At 39.7% G+C, this 22,357-nt stretch overlaps 1 protein-coding gene across 2 annotated transcripts in view; it reads right to left on the bottom strand.

Annotated features, from left to right (window-relative positions):
* Nucleotides 1-22,130, bottom strand: part of RGS7BP (regulator of G protein signaling 7 binding protein) — a 130,513-nt gene extending 108,383 nt beyond the window's left edge. The window contains exons 1-2 of one of the 2 annotated variants that reach the window (XM_072605061.1): nucleotides 21,339-22,130; nucleotides 20,334-20,500 (exon numbers count right to left, since the gene is read on the bottom strand). In XM_072605061.1, coding sequence (XP_072461162.1) covers nucleotides 20,334-20,500; nucleotides 21,339-21,503 — 332 coding nt within the window. In that variant the 5' untranslated portion in view covers nucleotides 21,504-22,130. The remainder of the gene's footprint in view (nucleotides 1-20,333; nucleotides 20,501-21,338) is intronic. The other variant, XM_072605060.1, reaches the window with a different exon arrangement.
* Between the last annotated feature and the right edge of the window lie 227 nt (nucleotides 22,131-22,357).

The following is a 22,357-nucleotide window of genomic DNA, read 5'->3' as shown; positions in this document are numbered from 1 at the left end:
TTCAGTTGTTTCAGTCATGTCTGACTCTTCATGACTCCATTTGGAGTTTTCTTGGCAGAGATACTAGAGTGCATCACCATTTCTTCTCTAGCTCATTTTACAGAGGAAGAAACTAAGACAAACAGAGTTAAGTGACTTGTCCAGGGTCACACAGCTAGTAAGTGTCTGAGGCCAGATTTGGATGTAGGAAGATAAGTCTTCCTGTTTCTGATCTGGCACTATATCCATGTGCCATCTGTCACTGGTATATAGACAAGACTTTAAAATAAATTTATTAAATTGCAGCAGAGCCAAGATGGTAGAGTAGAAAGATGCACATACTCTAGCTTTTCCCCCACAGCCCATAAAATACCTATAAAAAAAGACTCTCAACAAATTCTAGAGCAGCAGAAGTCACAGAACAATGAAGTGGAGAAGGTTTCCATCCCAGAGCAACCTGGAAGGCTGATGGGAAAGGTCTGTCCCACGGGACACAGAGTGGAATGCAGCCCTGCCTTGGCCGCATGGCAGGGAGGGTGGAATCCCCAGAAGCAGTTCCCATACCCTCCAACCCACAAACACCAGAGGCAGCTTCAAAGGTCAGTGAGAGGGCTTTTTCACCTTCATGAGAAGGTAGCAGGGTCCTCCCCTAGCCCTGGCCCCAGGCAGCGGTGGTGGCAGGGCAGCAGCTGAGGTGATGGTGGCCCCACAGAAGGCATTGTTGGAACCTCAGCATAGAGTGCCTGGGGGAATTGAGCAGCTGATCTGAATCTCAGCCACAAACCAGGTCAGAAAGTAAACTCCTTTCCCTGGATTGTGCCACCTTGGAGGAACTGAGAACTTACAGGTCCCCAGAATATGCCAAAGGACTCAAAAGTCAAGTAACTGGTTGAGAAAATGCCCAAAAAAGGGAAAAGAAAATAAGACTATAGAAAGTTACCTTCTTGGTGAACAGGTATTCTCCCCCATACTTTCAGAAGAGGAAGAACAATGTTTGCCATCAGAGGAAGACATAAAAGTTAAGGCTTCTGCATCCAAAACCTCCAAAATAAATATGCAATGGTCCCAGGCCATGAAGGGGCTCAAAAAGGACTTTGAGTAAGAGAGGTGGAGGAAAAATTGGAAAGAGAAATGAGAGCAATGCAAAAAAATCATGAAAAGCAAGTCAACAGCTTGCTAAAGGAGACCCAAAAAATGCTGAAGAAAATGACACATTTAAAAATAGGCTAATTCAACTGGCAAAAGAGGTCCAAAAAGCCAAGGAGAAGAGAGAGAGAGACCACAGGGTGAGTTGAATAGGAAGGGATTATATCTAAAAAAATAAAATTAAGGGGTAGGAAAGGAATATATTGTGAGGAGAAAGGGAGAAATGGAATGGGGAAAATTATCTCTTCATAGAAGAGGCAAGAAAAAGCTTTCCTATGGAGGGGAAAAGGGGGGAGGAGAGAGGGAAAAAGTGAAGCTTACTCTCATCACATTTGGCTTAGGGAAGGAATAATATGCACACTCAATTTGGTATGAAAATCTATCTTACACTACAGGAAAGTAGGGGAGAAGAGGATAAGCAGGGTGGGGGGATGATGGAAGGGAGGGAAAATGGGAGGAGGGAGTAATTAGAAGTAACACTCTTGTGGAGGGACAAGGTCAAAAGAGAGAAGAGAAGAAAGGAGGGGCAGGATAGGATGGAGGGAAATGTAGGTAGTCTTACAGAACATGACTATTATGGAAGTCATTTGCAAACCTACACATATATAGCCTATGCTTGCCTTCTTAGTGGGGATGGGTGGGGAAGGAGGAAGGAAAAGAAGTTGGAACTCAAAATTTTAGGAACAAATGTTGAGAATTGTTTTTGCAGACCACTGAAAAATAAGAAATACAGGTAATGGGGTATAGAAATTCATCTTGCCCTACAGGACAAGAGAGAAGATGGATATAAAGGAAGGGAGGGGTGCTAGTATGGAGGACACATTGGTGGAAGGGGCAATCAGAATGCAAGACGTTTTGGGGGAGGAGAGGAGAGATGGGGAGAAAATTTGGAACTCAAAATTTTGTGGAAATGAATGTTGAAAACAAAGAAAGAAAGGAAGAAAGGAAGGAAGGAAGGAAGGAAGGAAGAAAGAAAGAAAGAAAGAAAGAAAGAAAGAAAGAAAGAAAGAAAGAAAGAAAGAAAGAAAGAAGAGAAGAAAGAAAGAGAGAGAGAGAAAGAAAGAGAGAGAGAGAAAGAAAGAAAAAGAAAGAAAGAAAGAAAGAAAGAAAGAAAGAAAGAAAGAAAGAAAGAAAGAAAGAAAGAAAGAAAGAAAGAAAGAAAGAAAGAAAGAAAGAAAAAGAAAATTTATTAAATTTCTTTCTGGCCCTGAATCTGCTAATATAATAGTAGAGAAAATTTCTGTTACTTTATACTTCATACAGTGCTTACCTGAAAATATTCCTGTGAGGCTGTGCAAGTTATATAATAATAATACCTATCTTACAGTTAAGGAAACCAAGGCTCACAAAGGCTAAGTGACAGAACCAGTACTCAAGTCATACTGGGCAAATGACTTCCCTGCTATCTGCCTCAGCTTCTCCATCTGTAAAATTAACACATTGGGTCACAAGTCTAGTTTGGCCCAAGCACTCTATGATTCGATTTTTCTCATGACAAAATGAGATATCCACTAAAAGAAAGTGTCACAATTGCTAGATCTATTACAAAATGAATAATGCTAGAGAGCTGGTGCTGCTCTAATTGGAATCGCTAGAGCTTCCCTAGAGTACAGCAAGAGTTTATCTGGAGGTTTTGAATCTGGATTAATTGAATATTAAAAAATAAAGGCTTATTTAGGCTCCGGTGTGTGCATGCACGTCTATGTGTGCGTGTGCATGCGCGTGCCCATGTATATATAAATAGAAGAGCTGATCTGGATGAATGCAGTCACAAGCTTATGGTCAAAAGAATAGTTAAAAATGGATCTAACACTTTCCAGCTGGATGGCATTTGCAAAGTACTGTCTATACAACGTCCTCTTTTAGCATGACCCTACTAGAATCTGTTTTCTAAGCAGCTGCTAAATGATGTAAACAATGAAATACCAAATTAAATGATTATCCTTTAATTCTTCAATTGGATCTAATTTAGAGAAAGCTGAAATGTGCATTTTCAATATTCAGCATTCAGGCTGACACATGACATACTGTTGTCCACCTTCCGGGTCATTTACCTCCACACTAGGGCCACCCCAGGCAGACAGTTAACTGTTTAACTATATGAACAAATAAGAAAGGCTTATTAACAAACAAAAGGGTTCAGTCTCCTGATGAAAGGGCAAATACTGCCATCTTTTCATTAAATTTAAAACAATACAAGTGTTCCAAATTCATAGGGTCATAGATCAAGAGTTGAAAGAAGTCTCAAAGGTCATCCAGCTCAAACTGCTCATTTTACATCTGAGGAAACTGAGGCCCAAAGAGGTTAAGATATTTGCTCAAGGTCACATAAGTATTAGTGGCAGAGTTGGAATTTCAATTTGTGTCCTTAGACCTTAAGTTTATCACTCTTTCTGCTGTACTACTGTATGTTTAAAGAGTATTCCAATTGTAAATAAAAGAAAGTTCAGCCTTTAGGACTGGCTAATCATCTGCAATCAGAAATATTTTACAATTAATCTATTTCTGAGTAGGTCATTTTATTATGGTAAACTTTCAAAATGTCAGAATTTGTGTCATTTGGCAAGTTATAGCTAAATTGAGAAAAAGGATATAGCATGGGGTTACTAATATACATGTAGACATATATAAATGTATCAACATAACTCATATAGTATAGACATAATAGACATAACTCTCCTAGTTATGAAAACTCAGGTAAGGTGGCACAGATAGAGCATGGAACTTAAAGTCAGGAAAATGTGCATCTGAATTCAACCTTAGACAGTTGCTAGCTCTATGACTCTGGGCAAGTCACTTAATCACTATCTGCCTCAATTTTCCCATCTGTAAAGTAGGAATAATAATAGCATCCACTTCCTAGGGTTGTTGTGAAGATAAAATGACATAAAATTTGTAAAATGCCATGAATAGTAGGGCATAGTTCCTGGCACATAGTCGGTACTTAATAAATGCTGGTTGAGGAAAAATAAATAAAAATCAACATACAAATATCTTCCATGTATAAAAACCAATTGCACACTGATCTTCTCCCTCCACCCAGTTCATAATTATTCAAGTTGTTCTTCTGTCTTTTCCTTTTTGCCCTTCTATCTAACTTGTTCTAGATGGCTTCCAAGCTGCCCAGTATCAGTTGGTGAATAATGAGAGTGAATATGAGATCTATTGTCTTTTCTGTACCACCTTCTTTCTTCCTCCTAAGAGGGATCCTTCATGTATTCTCCTTTTTGGCTTCTTTCACCATTTAGAGATCAGTTAATTTCTACCTGACTCAGATGAGTAGGCAATCTCTTTTCCAGACATTAGGGACTGTTTATTTCTAAAGCGTGAAGAAAAAGGCTTTTATGGAAATTTGAGTTGCAATGAAAGATAGCCTAATAGTTCTGAAAATACTTCTGGTTCTTGGATTCAGGATCTAGAAAGCATAGAATTCATAAGATTTTAGAACCTGAATGGACTTTACAAATAATTTGTTTTAATTCCTTGATTTTAAGCTAAAGATGTTGAGGCCCAAAGAGGTTCAGTGACTTGTCCAGTGATATAAGTAGAAAAGTGTCAGGATTTGAAGATGAACTCAAATCTTTTGACTCTGCTCTTACCAATATACCAAATTTTCCTGTATGAACAGTAAATATATTTGTGTTGGACAAGTACTTCAACTTTTTCCACATATACAATGGAATAATTAATCCTGTTGTTGTTTAGTCGTTTCAATCATGTCTGATTTTTTTGTGACCTCATTTGGGGTTTTCTTGGCAAAGATACTGGAGCAGTTTGCTAATTTCTTCTCTAGTTCATTTTTTGTGGAAACTGAGGCAACCAGGGTTAAGTGACTTGCCCAAGGTAATACAGCTAATAAGTGCCTGAGGCCAGATTTGAAGGCAGGAAGATGAGATTTCCTAACTCTGAGCCGAGCACTCCATCCACTGTGACACCTAATCGATTAACAAATCCTGTAAAATGCCAACTTGCTAAAATGCATAAAATAATGAATAAAAAACCACTCTGACTCAAAATACAATTTGTGTGCTATCAGAAAACAAAAACTAGACTCTAGTAAATTAAATTTTAAAAATAATACAAATAGTCCAAGCATGATGGTTTTGTCAAGTGGTGTGCGGCTCTGACACTTTCTGTGCCTAGGATATGAAGAGATGTTAGCTTACTAATAAAGATTCAGCAATCAAACTGATGGAGCCATGTATCCATACTCAAAATTCATAAAGTAAAGAAATATTATTCCTATATTCTATTCATAATGAAAAACATTCCACTGGCTTCTCCCTAGGCACATCTGTTTTGTACAGATGACATAGTAGCCTTCCCTGACTTTCCTCTCTTTTCTTTCCTCTTATACCCTTCCTCTCACAGAGAGGAAAATGATCCTATCTCTGTGGAAGTTGTATTTCTGAATCTGTGGGATGTTTGTTAGAAAGGCCTTCAGCCTTTCTCTCTCCTAATGCATATACATCCTGGGCCCACAGAAGTGATCCAAATGTACCTCTCTGGGCACATGAAAGAAGTCCCATCCTACCTTTAGTTAAACTCTTCTTTGACCATGAAAGCAGATTTTTCATTCACATTATCATCAAAACAATGGTACAGTACTTACAAAGAACCTTTTTTGCCACACTAAGTAACTATGTCGATCTTCCCTGAGTAAAGAGCTGGTTTTACCAACTGAACTAGCTCTTCTCTAGTTTTGGACTCTGTCTAGCTCTTAAATTCTATGGCTTAGGTCTTTAGGTGTTTCTAAATATGTCAAACCCTCTGCCACATTTCCACAGATCCAGGATCTCATCAAGGTAGGTATTCTCTTCGACAGTGTAGATTGTGTTCATCAATACTTGCCTATATGGTGTAACTCTTGTCCATAGACATGGACTCTGATTCATAGCTACATGAAAATTCAGAATATAGCAATGTGAAATAATGGAAAGAACCTCCTCAACTGAGAGTCAAAAAATCTGGACACTGTCTACTGGACAGCTACACCTAGATGTCCCATAGGTATCGCAAATGCAACATACCTAAAACTGAATTTATTATCTTTTCTCCTAAATATAACCCTCCTTCTAACTTGCCTTGTTCTGTTGAAGCCAACAGGTCATCGAAGTTTGTAACCTAGAAGCCTTCCTTAACCCTTTAATTACTTTGCCCAGTGGCTGGCACTTAATGAATGCTAGTTTACTGATTCTCTCTTCCACACCCCCATATCTGATCACTTGCCAGTTCTTACCTATTCTACCTCCACAACATTCTCTCCTCTTTCACCTCATTCCATCCCATCCAATCTCATCCCACTGTATTGTATCCCATGTCACCCTATCTCATTCTATGCTATTTCCTTCCATTCATATTTACTGAGCCATCTATTAATTATGAAAACCCACCTTCTACAAATTTCTAGAAACCAATTCTTTCAACAGCAGTTTTACTTTCACTGAGAAGGTGAAGGTGGCAGTGCTAAGAAGAATAGGTAAACAGGGGAATTATTATAGAATTATGATCTGTAAAAGAATTTAGGAGATCACCCAATAGAATATGAAACCCTAACAAGAAACACATTCAAGTCATTTCCAAGAGAAAGGTAATCTACCCTTATTGAAAAGACAAGGAATGAGTCTTATTCTTCTGGAGGAGAGTACACGTATCAAAAGAAGGAGGCTAGAATGAAGAATAGTTCAGCCTACCAAATAATGCATGAGCCACTAATGGCTGTAACTGATTCTGATGTCCTGGTAAAATTTCACAAAAGAAATTCTTGTACTTTGTAAATGGCAAGCTCAAAACCCATCCTCAGCTCTCTCTCTCATATCTCTCCCTTCAAAGCAAGGGCTAAGTGTGCAACGTTTTAGGCCAATGAAAGGGAAAAGAGATAATTAACAATAATTAACAGTCTCCCTTGCACTGATGGCTACTTGATCATGTCTGCCTTTTCTACTTGGGTGAATGATTATACATATTTGGAGGGTTTAGCTAAACTTCCATCAAGTCCCAAAGGTGTGGCTGAAATGGATAGTGTGTCCTCATACTGTTTTATGGAGACCTTAAGATTTTTAATAATGTTTTGGAAATACCCCTTATTAGAATGGCATTCTCAGCACAATGGTCCCTGTAGTTTCCTGACCAGTACCTACCTAAAGGTGGTTATCTAAGCTAGGCCATGTGGTAAGGGTAGAACGTGTCTACAATGCCTGTGAAGTCAGAGCACCTGGGCTAAAACTCTTTCTCTGATGTTTCTAAGTGAGTTTAAGTAAGTCATTTAACCTCTCAACCTTAGTTTTTTTTTAATTTGTAAAATGAGGAGCTTATATTAAATAGTCTCTAAGGTCTCTTCTTTTAGTCTATGAGCCTTATAAGGAGCTCCACGTATAGTTACAACTGTGGAATTTAACAGACGCTCTTCAAACACATTCTGTTCATATAATACTCTTTCCCCTTCTCATCTTCTCCTCCCTTACCCCCAATATACACACACTGCCCAAGGTGGGAAATAAATTATCACTTAAAAGCTAAAACAGCAGAACAATCCTAGAAATGGTTAGATTAACTGTCAACTTGGCTGTGTCTTACTCACACCCATCTCAATTTTTCTGTCTTTAGTTTTTACTTGTGCATATAAAACCTCTTATAATTAATCCTAAATGTGCCTCTTGTCATTTTATCCTCAAAGGAGTCAAACTATTGTAATGAAGCCATGAAAACCAATATGACATGTTTCTATTTTAAGTATATGCTCCTTTTTTTCTTCTTGGTTTTTTCTTATGTATAAAATAGTTTGGATGAAGAAATGCTTTGTTCTTTAATACTGGGATAAATGGGAATTTGCAGGCTAAGAGGATAACAGCAATGCAAATAGGGAGATCAAGAATGGAAATGTAAAATGACCCATTTACTAGGAACTCTCACTTGGGGAAAGGAAAGAAATTAACTTCTCACCCAGCCGACAGATTTGTCCCCAGCCCTCTGTTAGATTGTTATAAGAGAAAGGAGGTTTGAATGGAATACGTTTCTGTCTAAGAGTCAGTTTGGAATGATTCATTACCCACACGACCAAGGAATAAAAGGTAGAAAAAAACAAAACCTAGAGCCTGGAGCCTTAAGCATGGAGGATTTCAGGCTTTCCAGGATTTAAGAAGCAGTATCCCTTGCACTTCACTCCCACCCCAGAGCATTCAGGCCCAGAAAATTGGAGATTCTAGGAAGGAGGAAAATTAGTGATAGTGGAGATTTGATCACTGTGAGTATAAGTTAGGCAGAGTAAGCAGGAGGACCTCTTCAAGGTGAATATGGTGGGAATTTACAGTAACATATTGGATTGGAGTCTGTGCAAGAGAATTAGCAATGGTAATGTAACTGAAGCATGACATGATAAGAAACTATAAGGAGTTTAGTGGCAATAGGAAGAAAAAAGAAGGCGTAGATAGGAGACATTTTGAATTCATAAGCCACAAGTGTCTGTGGCTGATTCTAGTGCCAGAATAAAATATCAGGAGAGGCTTTCTTATCCTTTGCTAATTGGAAGAAAAACATTCCCAGTTCCCTCTTTTCCTACCCCTTTTTTCCATCAAAGCAAGAGTTACGTGAACTAGGGTGAATGAAGTAGAGATGTAGTGGAGGTAGAATGGCCACCAATCAACTGACCGGATAAAGGGGATGAAGAAAGAGTGAATATGACTCTGGGGCTGGAAGGATTGTGGAATCTCTGACAGAAGCAGAAAAGGGGTAGTTTCCGGGTAAAAGAGTTTTGTTTTCTCCATTGCCTAGTACAGTGTCCAGCACATAACTAAATGTTTATTGACTGTGGGATCTATAGGATTGGGTAACTTATTAGATACAGGTGTCAAAGGAGAGGGAGCAATCGTAGATGACAGATGTATGGGAGAATAAGGATACCAAATACTTCATTCTTTCTAATTTGTCAACATCTATGTTATGTATGTGTGAGTGTATATAAATATATATATGCATATATATGTCTGTATGTATAAATATATACATTTATATGTATATAAAATCCTAAGATATACATATATACACAATCCTAAGATCAGTTTATTTATTGATCACCTTACTGTATTTTCAGAATGGTGGGATGGAAAGTATGTTAGTCTTAGGAATCAAGAGCCTTGAAGTCAAGTTAAATTTCAGACATCTGACAGACATAGGACCATGTCTGCATTACTTCACTTCTCACAGTCTTGGTTTCCTCAGCTAGATGTCAATATGTGAAGGACCTGTGATTTCACTGGCAAGAGAGCTCCCTCTAACACAGACCTCTAACTTGCAGTTTTAGAGAGCACCTGAAGGCCATACAGTATAAGTTCCTTAAGGACAAGAGTCTTTCATTTTTTTCTCTGCATTCCCAGAAGCTAGCACAGTGCCTCAATTAAAGTTTTCCTCAAGGTGACCTTGTTATATAGGCAGTACATTCAAAGGGTTGTTCTGTGGACAAAGAATAAGACTTATTTCTAGAGGAAAATTATGATCAAGGGATGGCAGTCACTGGAAGGCAGACTGAAGCTCAACATAAGGAAGAATTTCCCCAATAATCAGAACTGTCTGAACATGGAATAAGAGAGGTGAAATGATTTGCTCATTATCACAGCACTATGTGAACGTAGATCTTTCTCAGTCTAGACTCAGCTCTATCCTCAGTTCCTCAATTATAAAATGAGGTAACAATACATGGACTACCTACTTCCCAGAGAGTACCTTGTAAACATTACTAAAATGTGAATTGTTATTATCATGATCATATTTTGGTTTTATTGCTTCACCAGAAATTCCTGTTTGCTACTTCAGCCCTTCTACTAATAGGTACAAGCAGCCACTTTGTGAATACGAACCTACTGCCTCAAAGAACTATATGAACACCTATGTCGTTTTACTTGTGTGCTTATGCGTGCTCTTGTGAACCAAAATACACTTTCTAAATGTTAGCAATGATTACTAGGATTTAGGTCACATATCTTACACAAAAATGAAACAAATGGTATGGAAGAACAAATGCTTCTGCAGAGTTAGATTTTATTGTATTAAAGTAAAATCTAACTGTACTTGCAGATATGCAGAGATTTGCAGAGAAAGCCTGGGGGAGAGTCGACTCAATGATAAATGATTCCTGATCTAATCATTAGTACCAAAGCCAATAGCATGTCCATAGCATAATACCTTGAACATGTTTGTTTATTGTTACTCAGTAGTTTTGGTCATGTCCATTACTCTATTTGATACTGGAGTGATGTGCCATTTCCTTCTGCAGCAGATTTAGGCAAACAGATTAAGGGATCACACAGTTAGTAACTCTGAGGCTGAATTTGAACTCAGGTCTTCCTGACTCTAGGCCCAGTGCTCTATCCACTGAGCTACCTGACTGCCTCTTAGACTTTAAAACCCAAAAATTAATATTATCTGTGTTGTATTTTATTTTAATTTCATTTTTTTGTTAAACATCTCCCCAGGGTTTTATAGAAGGAGTGTTTTTGACACCATTGGCCCACAGCACTGAAAAGGTCAAATAAGATGACCAGGATCACATATCCAGTATGATTAAGAGACAGGACTTGAACCCAGGTCTTCCTGGCTCCAAAGTCAACTCTCTATTATGAGAGTCTTTTTCTTTTCAAGTAATAATAATAATAACTCAGGAATCATTTAGTCATCTATCTTATAAATGAGGAAATTACGAGCTAGGGAGGTTAAATGAGTTAAGGTCATAAAGACAGTAAGGATCAGAAGTGGGATTTGAATCCATATTTTATGATGAGAGAGCTCTTTCCACTGTACCATAAACATTTATGTAACCAGAGTCTGGCACCAAACCTTGGTTACAATTATCTAGCATTTTAAGAACACAATGTAAGCTCACTCATTTTATAGAGCTATGGTTAATATTTTCATTAATAATAAAAAATACATAGACTTTTAAAAATCCTTGGGATTTTTAAATCTCAAAGTTTTAATTTTTAAAATTTAAATTTAAAATTTTTAAATTTTAAAACCTTCTTGAGAACAGGGGTTGTTTCATTTTTTTTCTCTATCTCCAAGAGTTAGCATGGTGCCTAGCATGGAATAGGTATCTAATGCATCTTATCAACTACTGAGTGAATGAAAGTTTCGAAAGTACTTCTCTCATGGCAGTCCTTGAATATAGGTAGCTGTTCTGAATAGCTGTTCTGTAGACAAGAGATAATATTTATTTTATGACGCTCCTAAAAGAAAACTAAGATTGAGGATGGCAGTTATTAGAAGGCAAACTTAAGCTCAACATAAAGAAGAATTTCCTAACAATCAAAAATGGCCAAGCATGGAATAGTGCTCTTTGTAGACAGTAAGTTCCCCTGCAGAAGGAGTTACTATAGCAGAAGTTACATGACACAATCAATCAGTTAATCAACAATTATTTATTGTCTACTATCTGTTTGTTATGCACCATGGGAAAAAAACCCCACCACTTATGAGAGATGGTATGGACAGGCTTCAGGAAGTAGTTAGAATAGATAACCTCTGCGCTCTCCTAATTATAGAATTCTAAATTTCTATTAATGTGATTCTTTTTTCTCTGAAGAAAGTTAGGCTAAACACCAAGTAATAAATTGACTCTGATAATGGGACTCTATGTCTTGGATGTTTTCCTCAAACTCTGTATTACTCAAAAAGAAACGGTGCATTTAGAATTTCAAACCAGAGACATTAATAGACAAAATGTAAGAGAGATTCCATCAAATTTAAACTAATTTCCTTTCTTACCAAAGTCTGTGGAAAGGCATTATTTCTTATAAACAACTGGAATAAATAAATAAGTGAGGGACAATGACTTTCCCTACAATTCATTTTAGCTATAATGTCCTCTATAAATGAGACATCTATTACAAAATAAAAAGGTCTAACAAGGTTATAATAATTAGATCTGTTCAGAAAAGAAAAGGATAATGCCTCAGTAGGCAATGTTAGAGCATACTACAGATTTCCTATCACATCTGGTCCTATTTTGATGATAAAGATACATTCATCTTTGAACCTGGTTTGAGGCACTTCCTGCCTGCAGCTGCAGTATATGGTTATGAGCCATCAAACAACACAGTCACATCCATGCTACTGATTCCATCTGCTGAATTCTTACCTCCACACCAATGTGAATTCCTTCAGAAGAGAAGTCTTCTGGAGCTGAAATTCTATTCCTAATTGAGTTACTAATTAGCTCCTCGTTGTGGCACGGCATATAATCCATGAGTGAGTGAGTTAGTTTAGCAAAGAGAAAGGAAAAAAAAAAACTGTTCTCTGGCCACTTTCTGTACCCTTTAACATGAGCCAGTCATTTTGTATTCTTGTTATGCAGGGGCATAACAAAATTGAGAGAGGGGCTAGCTATCCATCCTTGATTCTTTATTCTTCCTCTCCTCCACATCCATTTACTCACAAATCTTGTCCTTTCTACCTCTACTTTCTTGCATACATCCATTTCTCTCCATTTACACAGTCACCATCCTAGTGAAAGCCTTTATCACCTCTCAGCTATACTCTCGCAATAGCCTCCTCATTGGCATCCCCCTTCAGTACTCTCACAACTGCCAAAATATTCTTCCTAAAGTACAGGTCTGATCATGATTCTTTCCTGCTCAAGAATTTTCAGGGGTTCCCTATTGCCCGTAGGACAAAAGGTAAACTTCCCTGCAAAAGTATTTAAAACTTCAAATTCTGACTTCAGACTCTTTCCAACTTCTTTCACATCACTCCTCTATGGGTTGTATACAGGCAAAGTAGTCTGTTTGACTAGTTCCTCGAACTTGGAATTCCATCTCTTGCTGTTCCACATGCCTGGAATGCACACCTTCTTCACCTTTGACTCTTAGAATCTTCAGCTTTCTTCAAGGCTCAGCTCTGGTACCATCGTCTTTTCTCTCAAACTTTTTCTTCTTTCCCTGGTTGTGGGTATTCTCTCCTTTTTCAAATTATTCTGCATTCTTTACCTGTATATATACTGTTTCTCTCCAGCAGAATATGCTACTTATGGGTGGTAATTAATTCATTTGGGCAGTCAATTATATATTATATATTTATTAAAGGTCTACTGTAGGAGTCATTGGCAAAATTTTTAAAAAAGATTAAAACTCACAGTTATCTGCCACTTGAAAGTTTACAAAATGCTTCCCTCACCACAACTCTGCAAGGTAGGTAGTACAATTTTGATTATACTCACTTATAAGGTAAGGAATCTGAGAATCAGAGATTTGTCCATAGTCACAGAGCTAATAAATGTCTGAACAGAAATTTGAACCCGGACCTCCTGATTATACTTGGTCTACTACATCTAGTGCTGAAGCTGAAAAAGTATAATAAAAAGAGTTTTTACAAGGATGAAATCATTTAACAGTAGAACTCATATTGGATTGAATGACAATATTTTTTTGGGGGAGAGAGTTATTAGATTGGGATGCAACTCATGGTGGAATGGAAACCATAGGTCTTCACAGATGTAGAAGTTTGGCAAAAAAAAAATATTCTATGAAAATCAAAATATTCCATGAAAATCATAGAAATCAATTCTATGAAAATCAAATAGAGCTTAAACTATTGTATATTTTACTATTATTTACAAATTGTTGGCTACACATCCTTTAGAACATTAATATTTGTATATGTGCATGTATATATGCTTGTATATATGTGGATTTTTATTAAGATTATTAAACATTTACCTACCAGCACAACACTGATGACATCTCAATGTCTTTGCTCTTATGAAGCATAACTATAAGATATAATGTGAATGTACAACGAGAGACAGAGAAAAAAAATCACTTCCCACCAAAGGGAAAAGGGAAGATTTCCTGGAAAACATGACATCTGAGCTAGTCCTTGAAGGCCAGGTGGGATTTAGGATTTAGATACCATACATATGGTAAGACAGGTTAGGAAATAGCAGATACTGGATATGGATGTGAATGTACATGTGGCCCAATTAGCTGTCCCACTACCATCAAAAATACAAGCCTGAGCCACAGTTACTGGCTCTGCTAAACAGAGGAACATGATCTTGGTTGGGGATATTTTTTTAAGGTCAAATCATCATTTCTGTGGTCATCAAACTTGTAACTTAAGCTCTTTAAACTCCCATTTCTTCATTTGTAAAATGAGGATAATAGCACCTACCTCACAGGGTTGGAAGGATCAAATGAGATCACGTACGTAAAGTGTGTTCCAAACCTTAAAGTGCTAAAGAAATGCCAGCTATTATCATTGTTGTTATTAATTGTAATATCATTATAATGAGCTCTCAAAGGAATCTGATTATTCTAGTATGATAGATTTTTCTAGGTTCTATATGGTAGAATTTTCAAGTCACAAATTCTCACTGGCATTTTATCATTATTCTATATGTCCTATGCTTATTTTTCATACCTCTCTACCCTTCACTGTTTGATATACGATTGAATTTTCCTCAATCTATTGAACTATGTTCAAATGTTTCTATACTTCACTGTCAATGAATTAACCACAAAAAGTCATATGAATTTCACATTATCTCTGAAAAGATTCTAGGATGAATCTACACACAAAAAAATGTTTCCAAATTGTACTACCATATACTGTTTCTCCAAACCTCAACCCCACTCCCCTAAAAAACCCCAGAAATAATGAGACAGGGCTCCCTACTCTCTCACTTTCATTATTTGTAAGGTGTTAAGGAAAGGGCAAATAGATGACTTTAACCAGGCCAAGGGAACAGGGAAATAAAAAGGAGGCATGGTAAATATGACACTTGACCACAAATTCCAATGGAGCAATACAAACTGCCACTGTTCACTTGAGGCCTGTCCAATCTGAAGATTAAAAAAAAGCAAACTGAGCAGTCACCATTGCTACAAAATGCATAGGTAGATGTGAATGTGGTCCAACCTGCTGTTCCATCACTATCCAGAATAGAGAGATGTGAACAACAGTTATGGCTCTATTATCACTGATGGCCAATGAGAGAGCTTCCTAGTAGAACCTTCCTTAGAACCATAGCTGAAGAGGAAGATGGAACAATCATAAGCAAGGGTTCAATTCATTCATTTGTTCATTCAGTAAATACTTACTGAGCTCCTATTACAAGAAAGGCACTCTGCTAGGCTGACAAAATATTTGTTTAATGTGACTTCTTTTTTGGATGATGAGAGGCATCATTGTAGGAAATATGTAGTAGGAAATATGCTGGACCTGGAGTTAGAGGACTTGAGTCCAAATCTCAGCTCTGCCATTTATTACCTGTATTGCCTTGTTTGAATGGTTTAGACTCTCTGTGATACAGTTTCCACATCATAAAATAAAGTGATTGGACTAGATGACCTTTCTTAGATGATCCTATGAGCTTAAAAAGAGAGTGCTAACTAATATGGCTTCCAAATTTGTTATTCCTGAGCCAGAGTAGTAAAGTACTTAAAACTGGAGGTCCACTTGGGTTTGGAGTTCACATGTACCACTTAGTATTCATGTGACTTTGGCAAGTCACTTCTCCTAAAGATTTTAGCTTATATCTGTAAAATGAGTGGGTTTTCCTAGGTGACCAATAATATCCCTTCCAATATTAAAATCCTATGACTCTAGATGAGGGCAAATGCCTCCCACATCCTACTGAAGGTCTATAGGTGCTACTTCAACATGATTGTAGAAGGCAGCTGTTGGGGTCCATTGGGTGTGGAATCTTGACTCATACCCATCACAAATTGTTGAGGTGTGGTAGAAGGGGAAGTCCAGGCCAACAGCTCACAAGCTTCTAGTTTACATGGTTTCATGCCTAATGAAAGGATAATGGTTTCCTAGGAGAGTGCTACCAAGAGCCTGTGAGCTTCTTAAGAACAACAAAGCTTTTGCTTTGCTTTATAATCCCAGCACTTTGCACTGCACCTGGCACGTAGTAGGCACTTAATATATGCTTGCTGACAAATAGAATGACTTCCCATAGGCACCATCTTGCTCTTTTCTTTTTATTCAAGAGCAGATCAAACATTAATAAATAAGTTAAGCCAATCTAGTTGGATGAGGGTCCCTTTGTTATGACTATGTGACAGATATGGTCCCCAACAAAGAATACAGATCTCCTTGCAGCATCCCTCACCTGAACTCCTGGGTTTGAGTTGATGTAAACAAGATCAGTAAAAGAAGTTTCAGGGTTTGGGGTTTCTTCTCCTGTACTTGTAATGAAAAACTCACAGTGGCTTGAGTAGATAGCCTTATTTTATAAATTACATCAAGAGCAAATAGGTGGCATTTCCTGTATATGATGTGTTTTCCTCCTTTTCTGATCATCTCTTTATTCACTGTAGTACTTTTGTTTGCTTTGATTCATGTCTATGAGAACATCAGAGGTCATCAAAGCCAATCTCCTTGTTTTACAGATATGGAAACCAAGGTCTGTCGAGGCCAAGTTCACACAACAAGCTACTGGCAGCATCCTACGACTAGAACTCAGGCCTCCTGAACCTCACTTTAGTGCTTCTTCCACTATCCCAATTCCTTTATTTCTGCAAATAACCCCTGGCCTACTCTGCCCATCCTTTCCAACTTTTTACCTCTCATTCTTTTTTAGTCTCCCTATTTTTATCCTTTCCCTGTCCCTGCCCCTACCCCAAATCCCATTTGTTATGGTCTTACAACCAATGAATGGGTTGGAGAGAGGCAGTGGTTTGGATTAACCAGAGATGAGAAGATACAGAATTCCTTTATTCCAGTGCTTCAAACAATGCCTTTATTCTAATCTTCCTCTTTTCCCTTCCCTCACTTGTTCTCTTTTTTACTTCTCCACCAAGAGCCTTTTCCATTCTTCAATCTCCTTCCTGATTCAAATTGTAAAATATCTCCTACAGCCCCACTTCCCGTCTCTACTTTGAGTTTGGAAGAAGCGTTCACATACAAGCAACACCAGCAGATTCTACCGTATGTTGGGGGTGGGGTGTGATGGGGAAGGAGGGGACAGACTACATTAATAGCATCCCGATGATTTTTAAGGAAAATACCAAAATGAAATTCCTTGTCTTTATTTATAAACAACGTTAAACTTAAGAAATAATTATTTTTATTTTAAAGAGCCAAGATTGTGCAAAACTCTCCTCCTGGCAATGGTTTTTCTTTGGAGAACTCTTAAAGATTTTCCATACAAGACTCTGAGAGTCCTAAAAGGACTGTGGACCACAGATATAGTCAACCATCAGTTACTGTAGTAATTAACCAAGAAAGCACATATAAATGAAATCCTTAGGGGAATTAGAGCTATCAGATTCTGGCTAATGATACTTGTGTGCTACTGAGTTGTAAAGGCATTACAAAATTGACTGATTTAAGTTTTCTGTCCTGCTCTCTCTCTTTCTCTCTCTGAGATTCACTTCAGTCCTAAATCTTGATCAACAGTGCAGAGTGTGTGTTTGAATTCTGGTGTCACTCCTTCAACTACTGAACCACAAAGAGATTATGAGACCCTGGGGCAATTCTGTGGCTCTGAAGGGGGATTTTTTTTTTAAACTCAGTTTGTGATTCCATCAGTACAGGAAATCCCAGTAAGGAACCTTCTCTACCAGTATTCTTTGGAAACTAGGCTTGGGTTCCTGTAGCTTCTGTCTCCAGACGGCAGAATCCCTGCCCACCCCAGAGTGCAAAGCCCTTATGGACTTTGTTTTCCTGCCTGGTTATCAGAGCTGGAGTCCTACTTTTCTAAATGTTAGCTCTACCTCCTCCTATCATATCATACATATGTTGCTGGCCCCGGGTTGCTTTTCTATATTCCACTTTTCCTTAAAATTCAGTTTCTCAACCTATTTTCATCATCTTGATTTTTCTACTTCTCAGTTAGGGGACTTATTGGGTACCACCTTCCTTCCCTGAGCTCTCTAGGCATTTAATTGCCCTTCTCCTCCACTGTCTACAACACTCTCAGAGCTGCTTTCTGAGTAGAGTAAAAAACCACCAGACAGATATCACTGCTAGTGAAAACAGGCCTAGAGCCCACTTATTCAGTCTCTCAACTTGATACTAACATACTGTATCATTGTCACATGTATTGAAATACCTTTTGTCATAAGTAAATTATCTTGACAAGTAACATATGGGGTTTTCTAATCTTTACATATTAATAACTACTATTTGGTGTACTAGAATTAAATCAATCACTAAACATTAATTAAACATTTACTATGTACGAGGCACTGTGCTAAGCACTTGGGGATACATAAAGAAACAAAAGATAGTCCTTGCCCTCAAAGTGCTTACAATCTAATGGAAGAAACAACATCCAAACAAAGCAAGTTACATACAAGATAAATAGGAAATAATTAAGAGGGAAAGCATTGAAGAAGGTAGGATTTTAGTTGTGACTTTAAAAGGAAGCTAAGGAGGTCAGTAGTCAGAGAGGAGGAGGGAGAATATTCCAGGCAGAATCCAGAAAGACTGCCTGGAGGAAATACATGGAGTGACTTGGTGGAAGAGCAAGGAGGTCAATGTCACTAGATTGAAGAGTACATGTCAGGGTGTAAGGTGTAAGAAGACTGGATAGGTTGGAGGGCATGGGTTATGAAGGGTTTTGTATTTGATCCTACAGTCGAAACCACTCGAATTTATTGGAGGGGACATAATCAGACCTTTGATTTAGGAAAATCATTTTAGTGGTTGAACAGAGGAGAGACTAGATTGGGGAAAGATGAGGCAGGCTGACCCATCAACAGCCTATTACAACAGTCCAAGGCATGAGGTAATGAGGGCCTGCACTAGAACCATGGCAGTGTTAGAGGATAGATGGGGGCATATTAGAGAGATGCTGCAAAGGTGAAACTGACATTAAAGGTCACAGCAAGAAGAATCTGGGAAGAGCAAATGAGACATCCACAATAGCTATTTGATCTGCAGCATATATTAGTGAGTTTGATTTTCTACTTTTCTCATTAAATCACAGCTGGAATTCATCTTTTAGAATATTATCAATGTGAATATCATGTCACGTCAGTATTTTAGTGATATTCCTTTACTGAGGGGATCCAGACAACAGATAGGGAGCCAAGGAGAAAAGTTTTCATTATGTTAAATAAATCTTTTGCTGAAGTACTACTTCAATACTTCACTGTGGCATGGAACTGACACTCAAAAGGTTGTGTGGATAAATTCTGGCAGGTTCTATCAAAATGCAAAGACTTTTGCAAAGTCTTTTTACAATGCAAAAAGCTTGAGTCCAGCTATAGGATGTACATCTTTTGTCTAAGGACCTTTTCCACTAAGTTTACTGGACTGAGGTGATAGACTTCTCTTTTTTTGGCCACAGCACCTCATAAAAGTATATAGCAAGGGTGAAATCTGAGAGTGAGGAAGATGCCAAACCAGGCATTATCAAAGATCTTTTGAAGTATTAAATAAGTCAGCTTGGAAAACAATCAGTGTAATAAAAAAAATAGTGAAACAAAGATTAATTTGAATTTGATGAATGTTTTCCCCCAAAAAGTCACTTTTCAATGTATAGCCTATATCAGATTGCATGCCCACTTGGGGAGGGAGAACGTGAAGGAGGGAGAAAAATTAGAACTCAAAATCTTATAAAAGCAAATGTTGAAAACGAAAAACTATACGTAAATAAAAATTTTTTTTTAAAAATCACTTTTCATATTTTAACTTTCTTTGCGTATCCCCTACACTAGAATGAGCAATTCATATCTTAGTTAAGAGTCTTCTTTCTAAGTGAGCCACAGAAATTCACCAAAGTGACATTTTGTGAGTTGTATCAATCTTTCAGTAATTCTGAGACTTAGTGGAGATTTCCCTTCCTACTGCAAAGGCCTGATTCTCTCTTGTGCACTGAGAAGATGATAAAAATCAGCCTCCAGAATCCACATTTAATTTCATTCTGATGCCCAGCCATTCAACAAGAACAACAAAAAAGCTTTTATTCCCCTCTCATTTGATCAGAAAGAGATTTTTCTCTTACTGCTTTTAACCAGGATCATGTAAAGATCCATCTAACTACCTCCTTTTCCTTCCTAAAATATGCATGTAGGAGCAACACGGTCTTCAGACTATGTTTAGAACATGGTCTCTCCTTTCTTGGAAGGCCTCCAAATCTTAGGATACCTAGTTACCCCCTCTAGAAGTATGCAGAGCTGAATGGCCAAGTCAATGACCAAGCAGTACCTTAAGCATTCATGTCTCATTTACACACTACTATAAAACGTTAAAAGGTGTCCTACCCTGAGATTGCAGCAAGTTTTTGATGGGCCTGCCGGGCCATCTCACAGCCTTTGGTTCTGGTCTTGTGCATTTCCGCCCTTAGGGATGGACAGTTGACTGAGACGTCCCCAATAGAAATGACTAACTCTCGATACAGGGCCACTTGGGTATTGAATTCTTGGACAAGCTGGAAGAAAGATGAGTTACTTTCATGAAATAAAAAAATCCAGCAGTAAGTTTCCTACTCCAAACACATATGAACAGAGGCCTGTCTTCCAGCTGACCCGCTCAAGAAACTGGGCAGAAATGAATTTTTCAGACACCTAAACATTTCAGAGAACCTCTGAGATAAACACTTAGTCCTAATTTGGCCCTCTTCCAAACCAGATCATAATGATTTCTACTCGGATGCCCTCACCACTCTCATTGGATCAAGGTTGGAAATCTCTCAAGTTGCTTAGAGATTACAACAAAAAGGTCACTCTTGTCTTTTTTTCAGAAAACACTTCGTCAGTTGGGTAACCAGCAAGCTGCTGACCCTTCTTCAGCCAGGCCCCCCGCTGAAGGACTCCAGCTTCCCAAAGGCTGAAGGGTTTGGGAGCATCACCAGTGGAAAACCATGACATTCACTGCGCTGGCACCAGCCTCCTTTCTGCAGCATGCACAGTTATGTGTTTGGGTTTTTTCCCTCCTCCTCCTCCCTTTCTCCCCCTTCCAGAGCTCCAATTCACCGTCTCCACTGCTCCCACCGTTCTCCGGAGGGAGAGAAAGTGCAAGCCGTCGGGCGCTTATTTCCGCCAGACCCAGGGGCTGTGCCCTAGCACTTTCCCCTCTGAACCACGATGACACGGGTGTCAACCCGAATCGGGGCGAGGAGGGTGCGGGGGGGCAACTGCAGTTTTAAAAATAGTGCAACTGCACGTGATCGGAATAGACAAACCCGGGGGGGAGCGGCACTAGAGCGAACCATCCAAATGCAGGACTCCCAGCCCCCGCCCCTGGGAATCGCTCCCGCTTTTACCCACCATCTTGCAGTCGTCCAGGGCTCGCTGGGTCCTGTGGGCGCTCTCGGAGCCGCTGCCCCTGCGCTCCCAGTCCCCGCTCGGCAGCGCCGGCTTGCTGATCTGGAAGATCGAGGAGCGAGCGGGGCGGCCGGGGCGCTTCTTGCGCCCATTCGGTGCAGAACTCATGCAGACTCATCCACCAAGCCGAAGCTGCGGCTGGGCTGCCCGGGTCCCCGCAGGCGCGGCCAGAGCGGCTCCTGCCGCGCCGAGGACCGCGGCCGAGGAGGGGCCGGCGCCCCTCGCCCTGGGCGCTCACAGCAGCGGCGGCAGCCGGCGCGGCGGGCAGCCTTCTGTGCCAAGGAGAGCTGAGCGGGCGGGCGCTGGGCTCTGCAGCATCGCTCCCGCCGCGGGCGCGGACCGAGGGGGTCAGGTCGCCTTCAGCAGCATCTCAGCCCCTGCAGGGGCAGCCTGGCGCGGGCGGACCGCTGAGCCTTCCTCTCGGCATGGACCTGGAGGCGAGGCGAGGACCACGGAGCCTGGCAGTTCAGAGCTTCCATTCAGAAGGGGGATCCGCTTCCAGAGCCGGAGCCGCAAGGGGTGGGGGGCGGAAGCGGGGGGCGGAGGGAGGGTGCTGGGGGGAGAGGCGCTCCAGCTTTTGTGTCTTCCCGCTGCGGCGCTGCCTTCTTCAGCCTCCTCCCCTCCCTCCCCCTTCCCAGCCCGGTCAGGACCGCCTGTCCTCCGAGCGGGCCACGGGCTCCGAGGGCTTGCTTGGATCCCGTCTCCAAGGGCTGTTCTGTTTGAGGATCCTAAATGGACCCGTGATGGGACTGGCAGACGCAGGGAATCTGGCAGACTGACGTTGTTAGCCACCCAGCCCATTGATAGGACAGGAATACTAATGCGATCCATCAATCCAGCCCCCCTACAGTGCATGCACTTATCCAATCAAATGCTCAGGAACATGCATTGCCAATATTACTTCATCCGCTCTATTCTTAGAACCTAAAAGTGTCATCGGAGCGGAGCAGATTACCACATGC

The sequence above is a fragment of the Notamacropus eugenii genome, chromosome 4, assembly GCF_028372415.1.
Source record: "Notamacropus eugenii isolate mMacEug1 chromosome 4, mMacEug1.pri_v2, whole genome shotgun sequence".
Taxonomy (NCBI): domain Eukaryota; kingdom Metazoa; phylum Chordata; class Mammalia; order Diprotodontia; family Macropodidae; genus Notamacropus; species Notamacropus eugenii.
The sequence above is the reverse complement of the archived record's forward strand: the minus strand, read 5'-3'. Positions and strand labels throughout refer to the sequence as shown.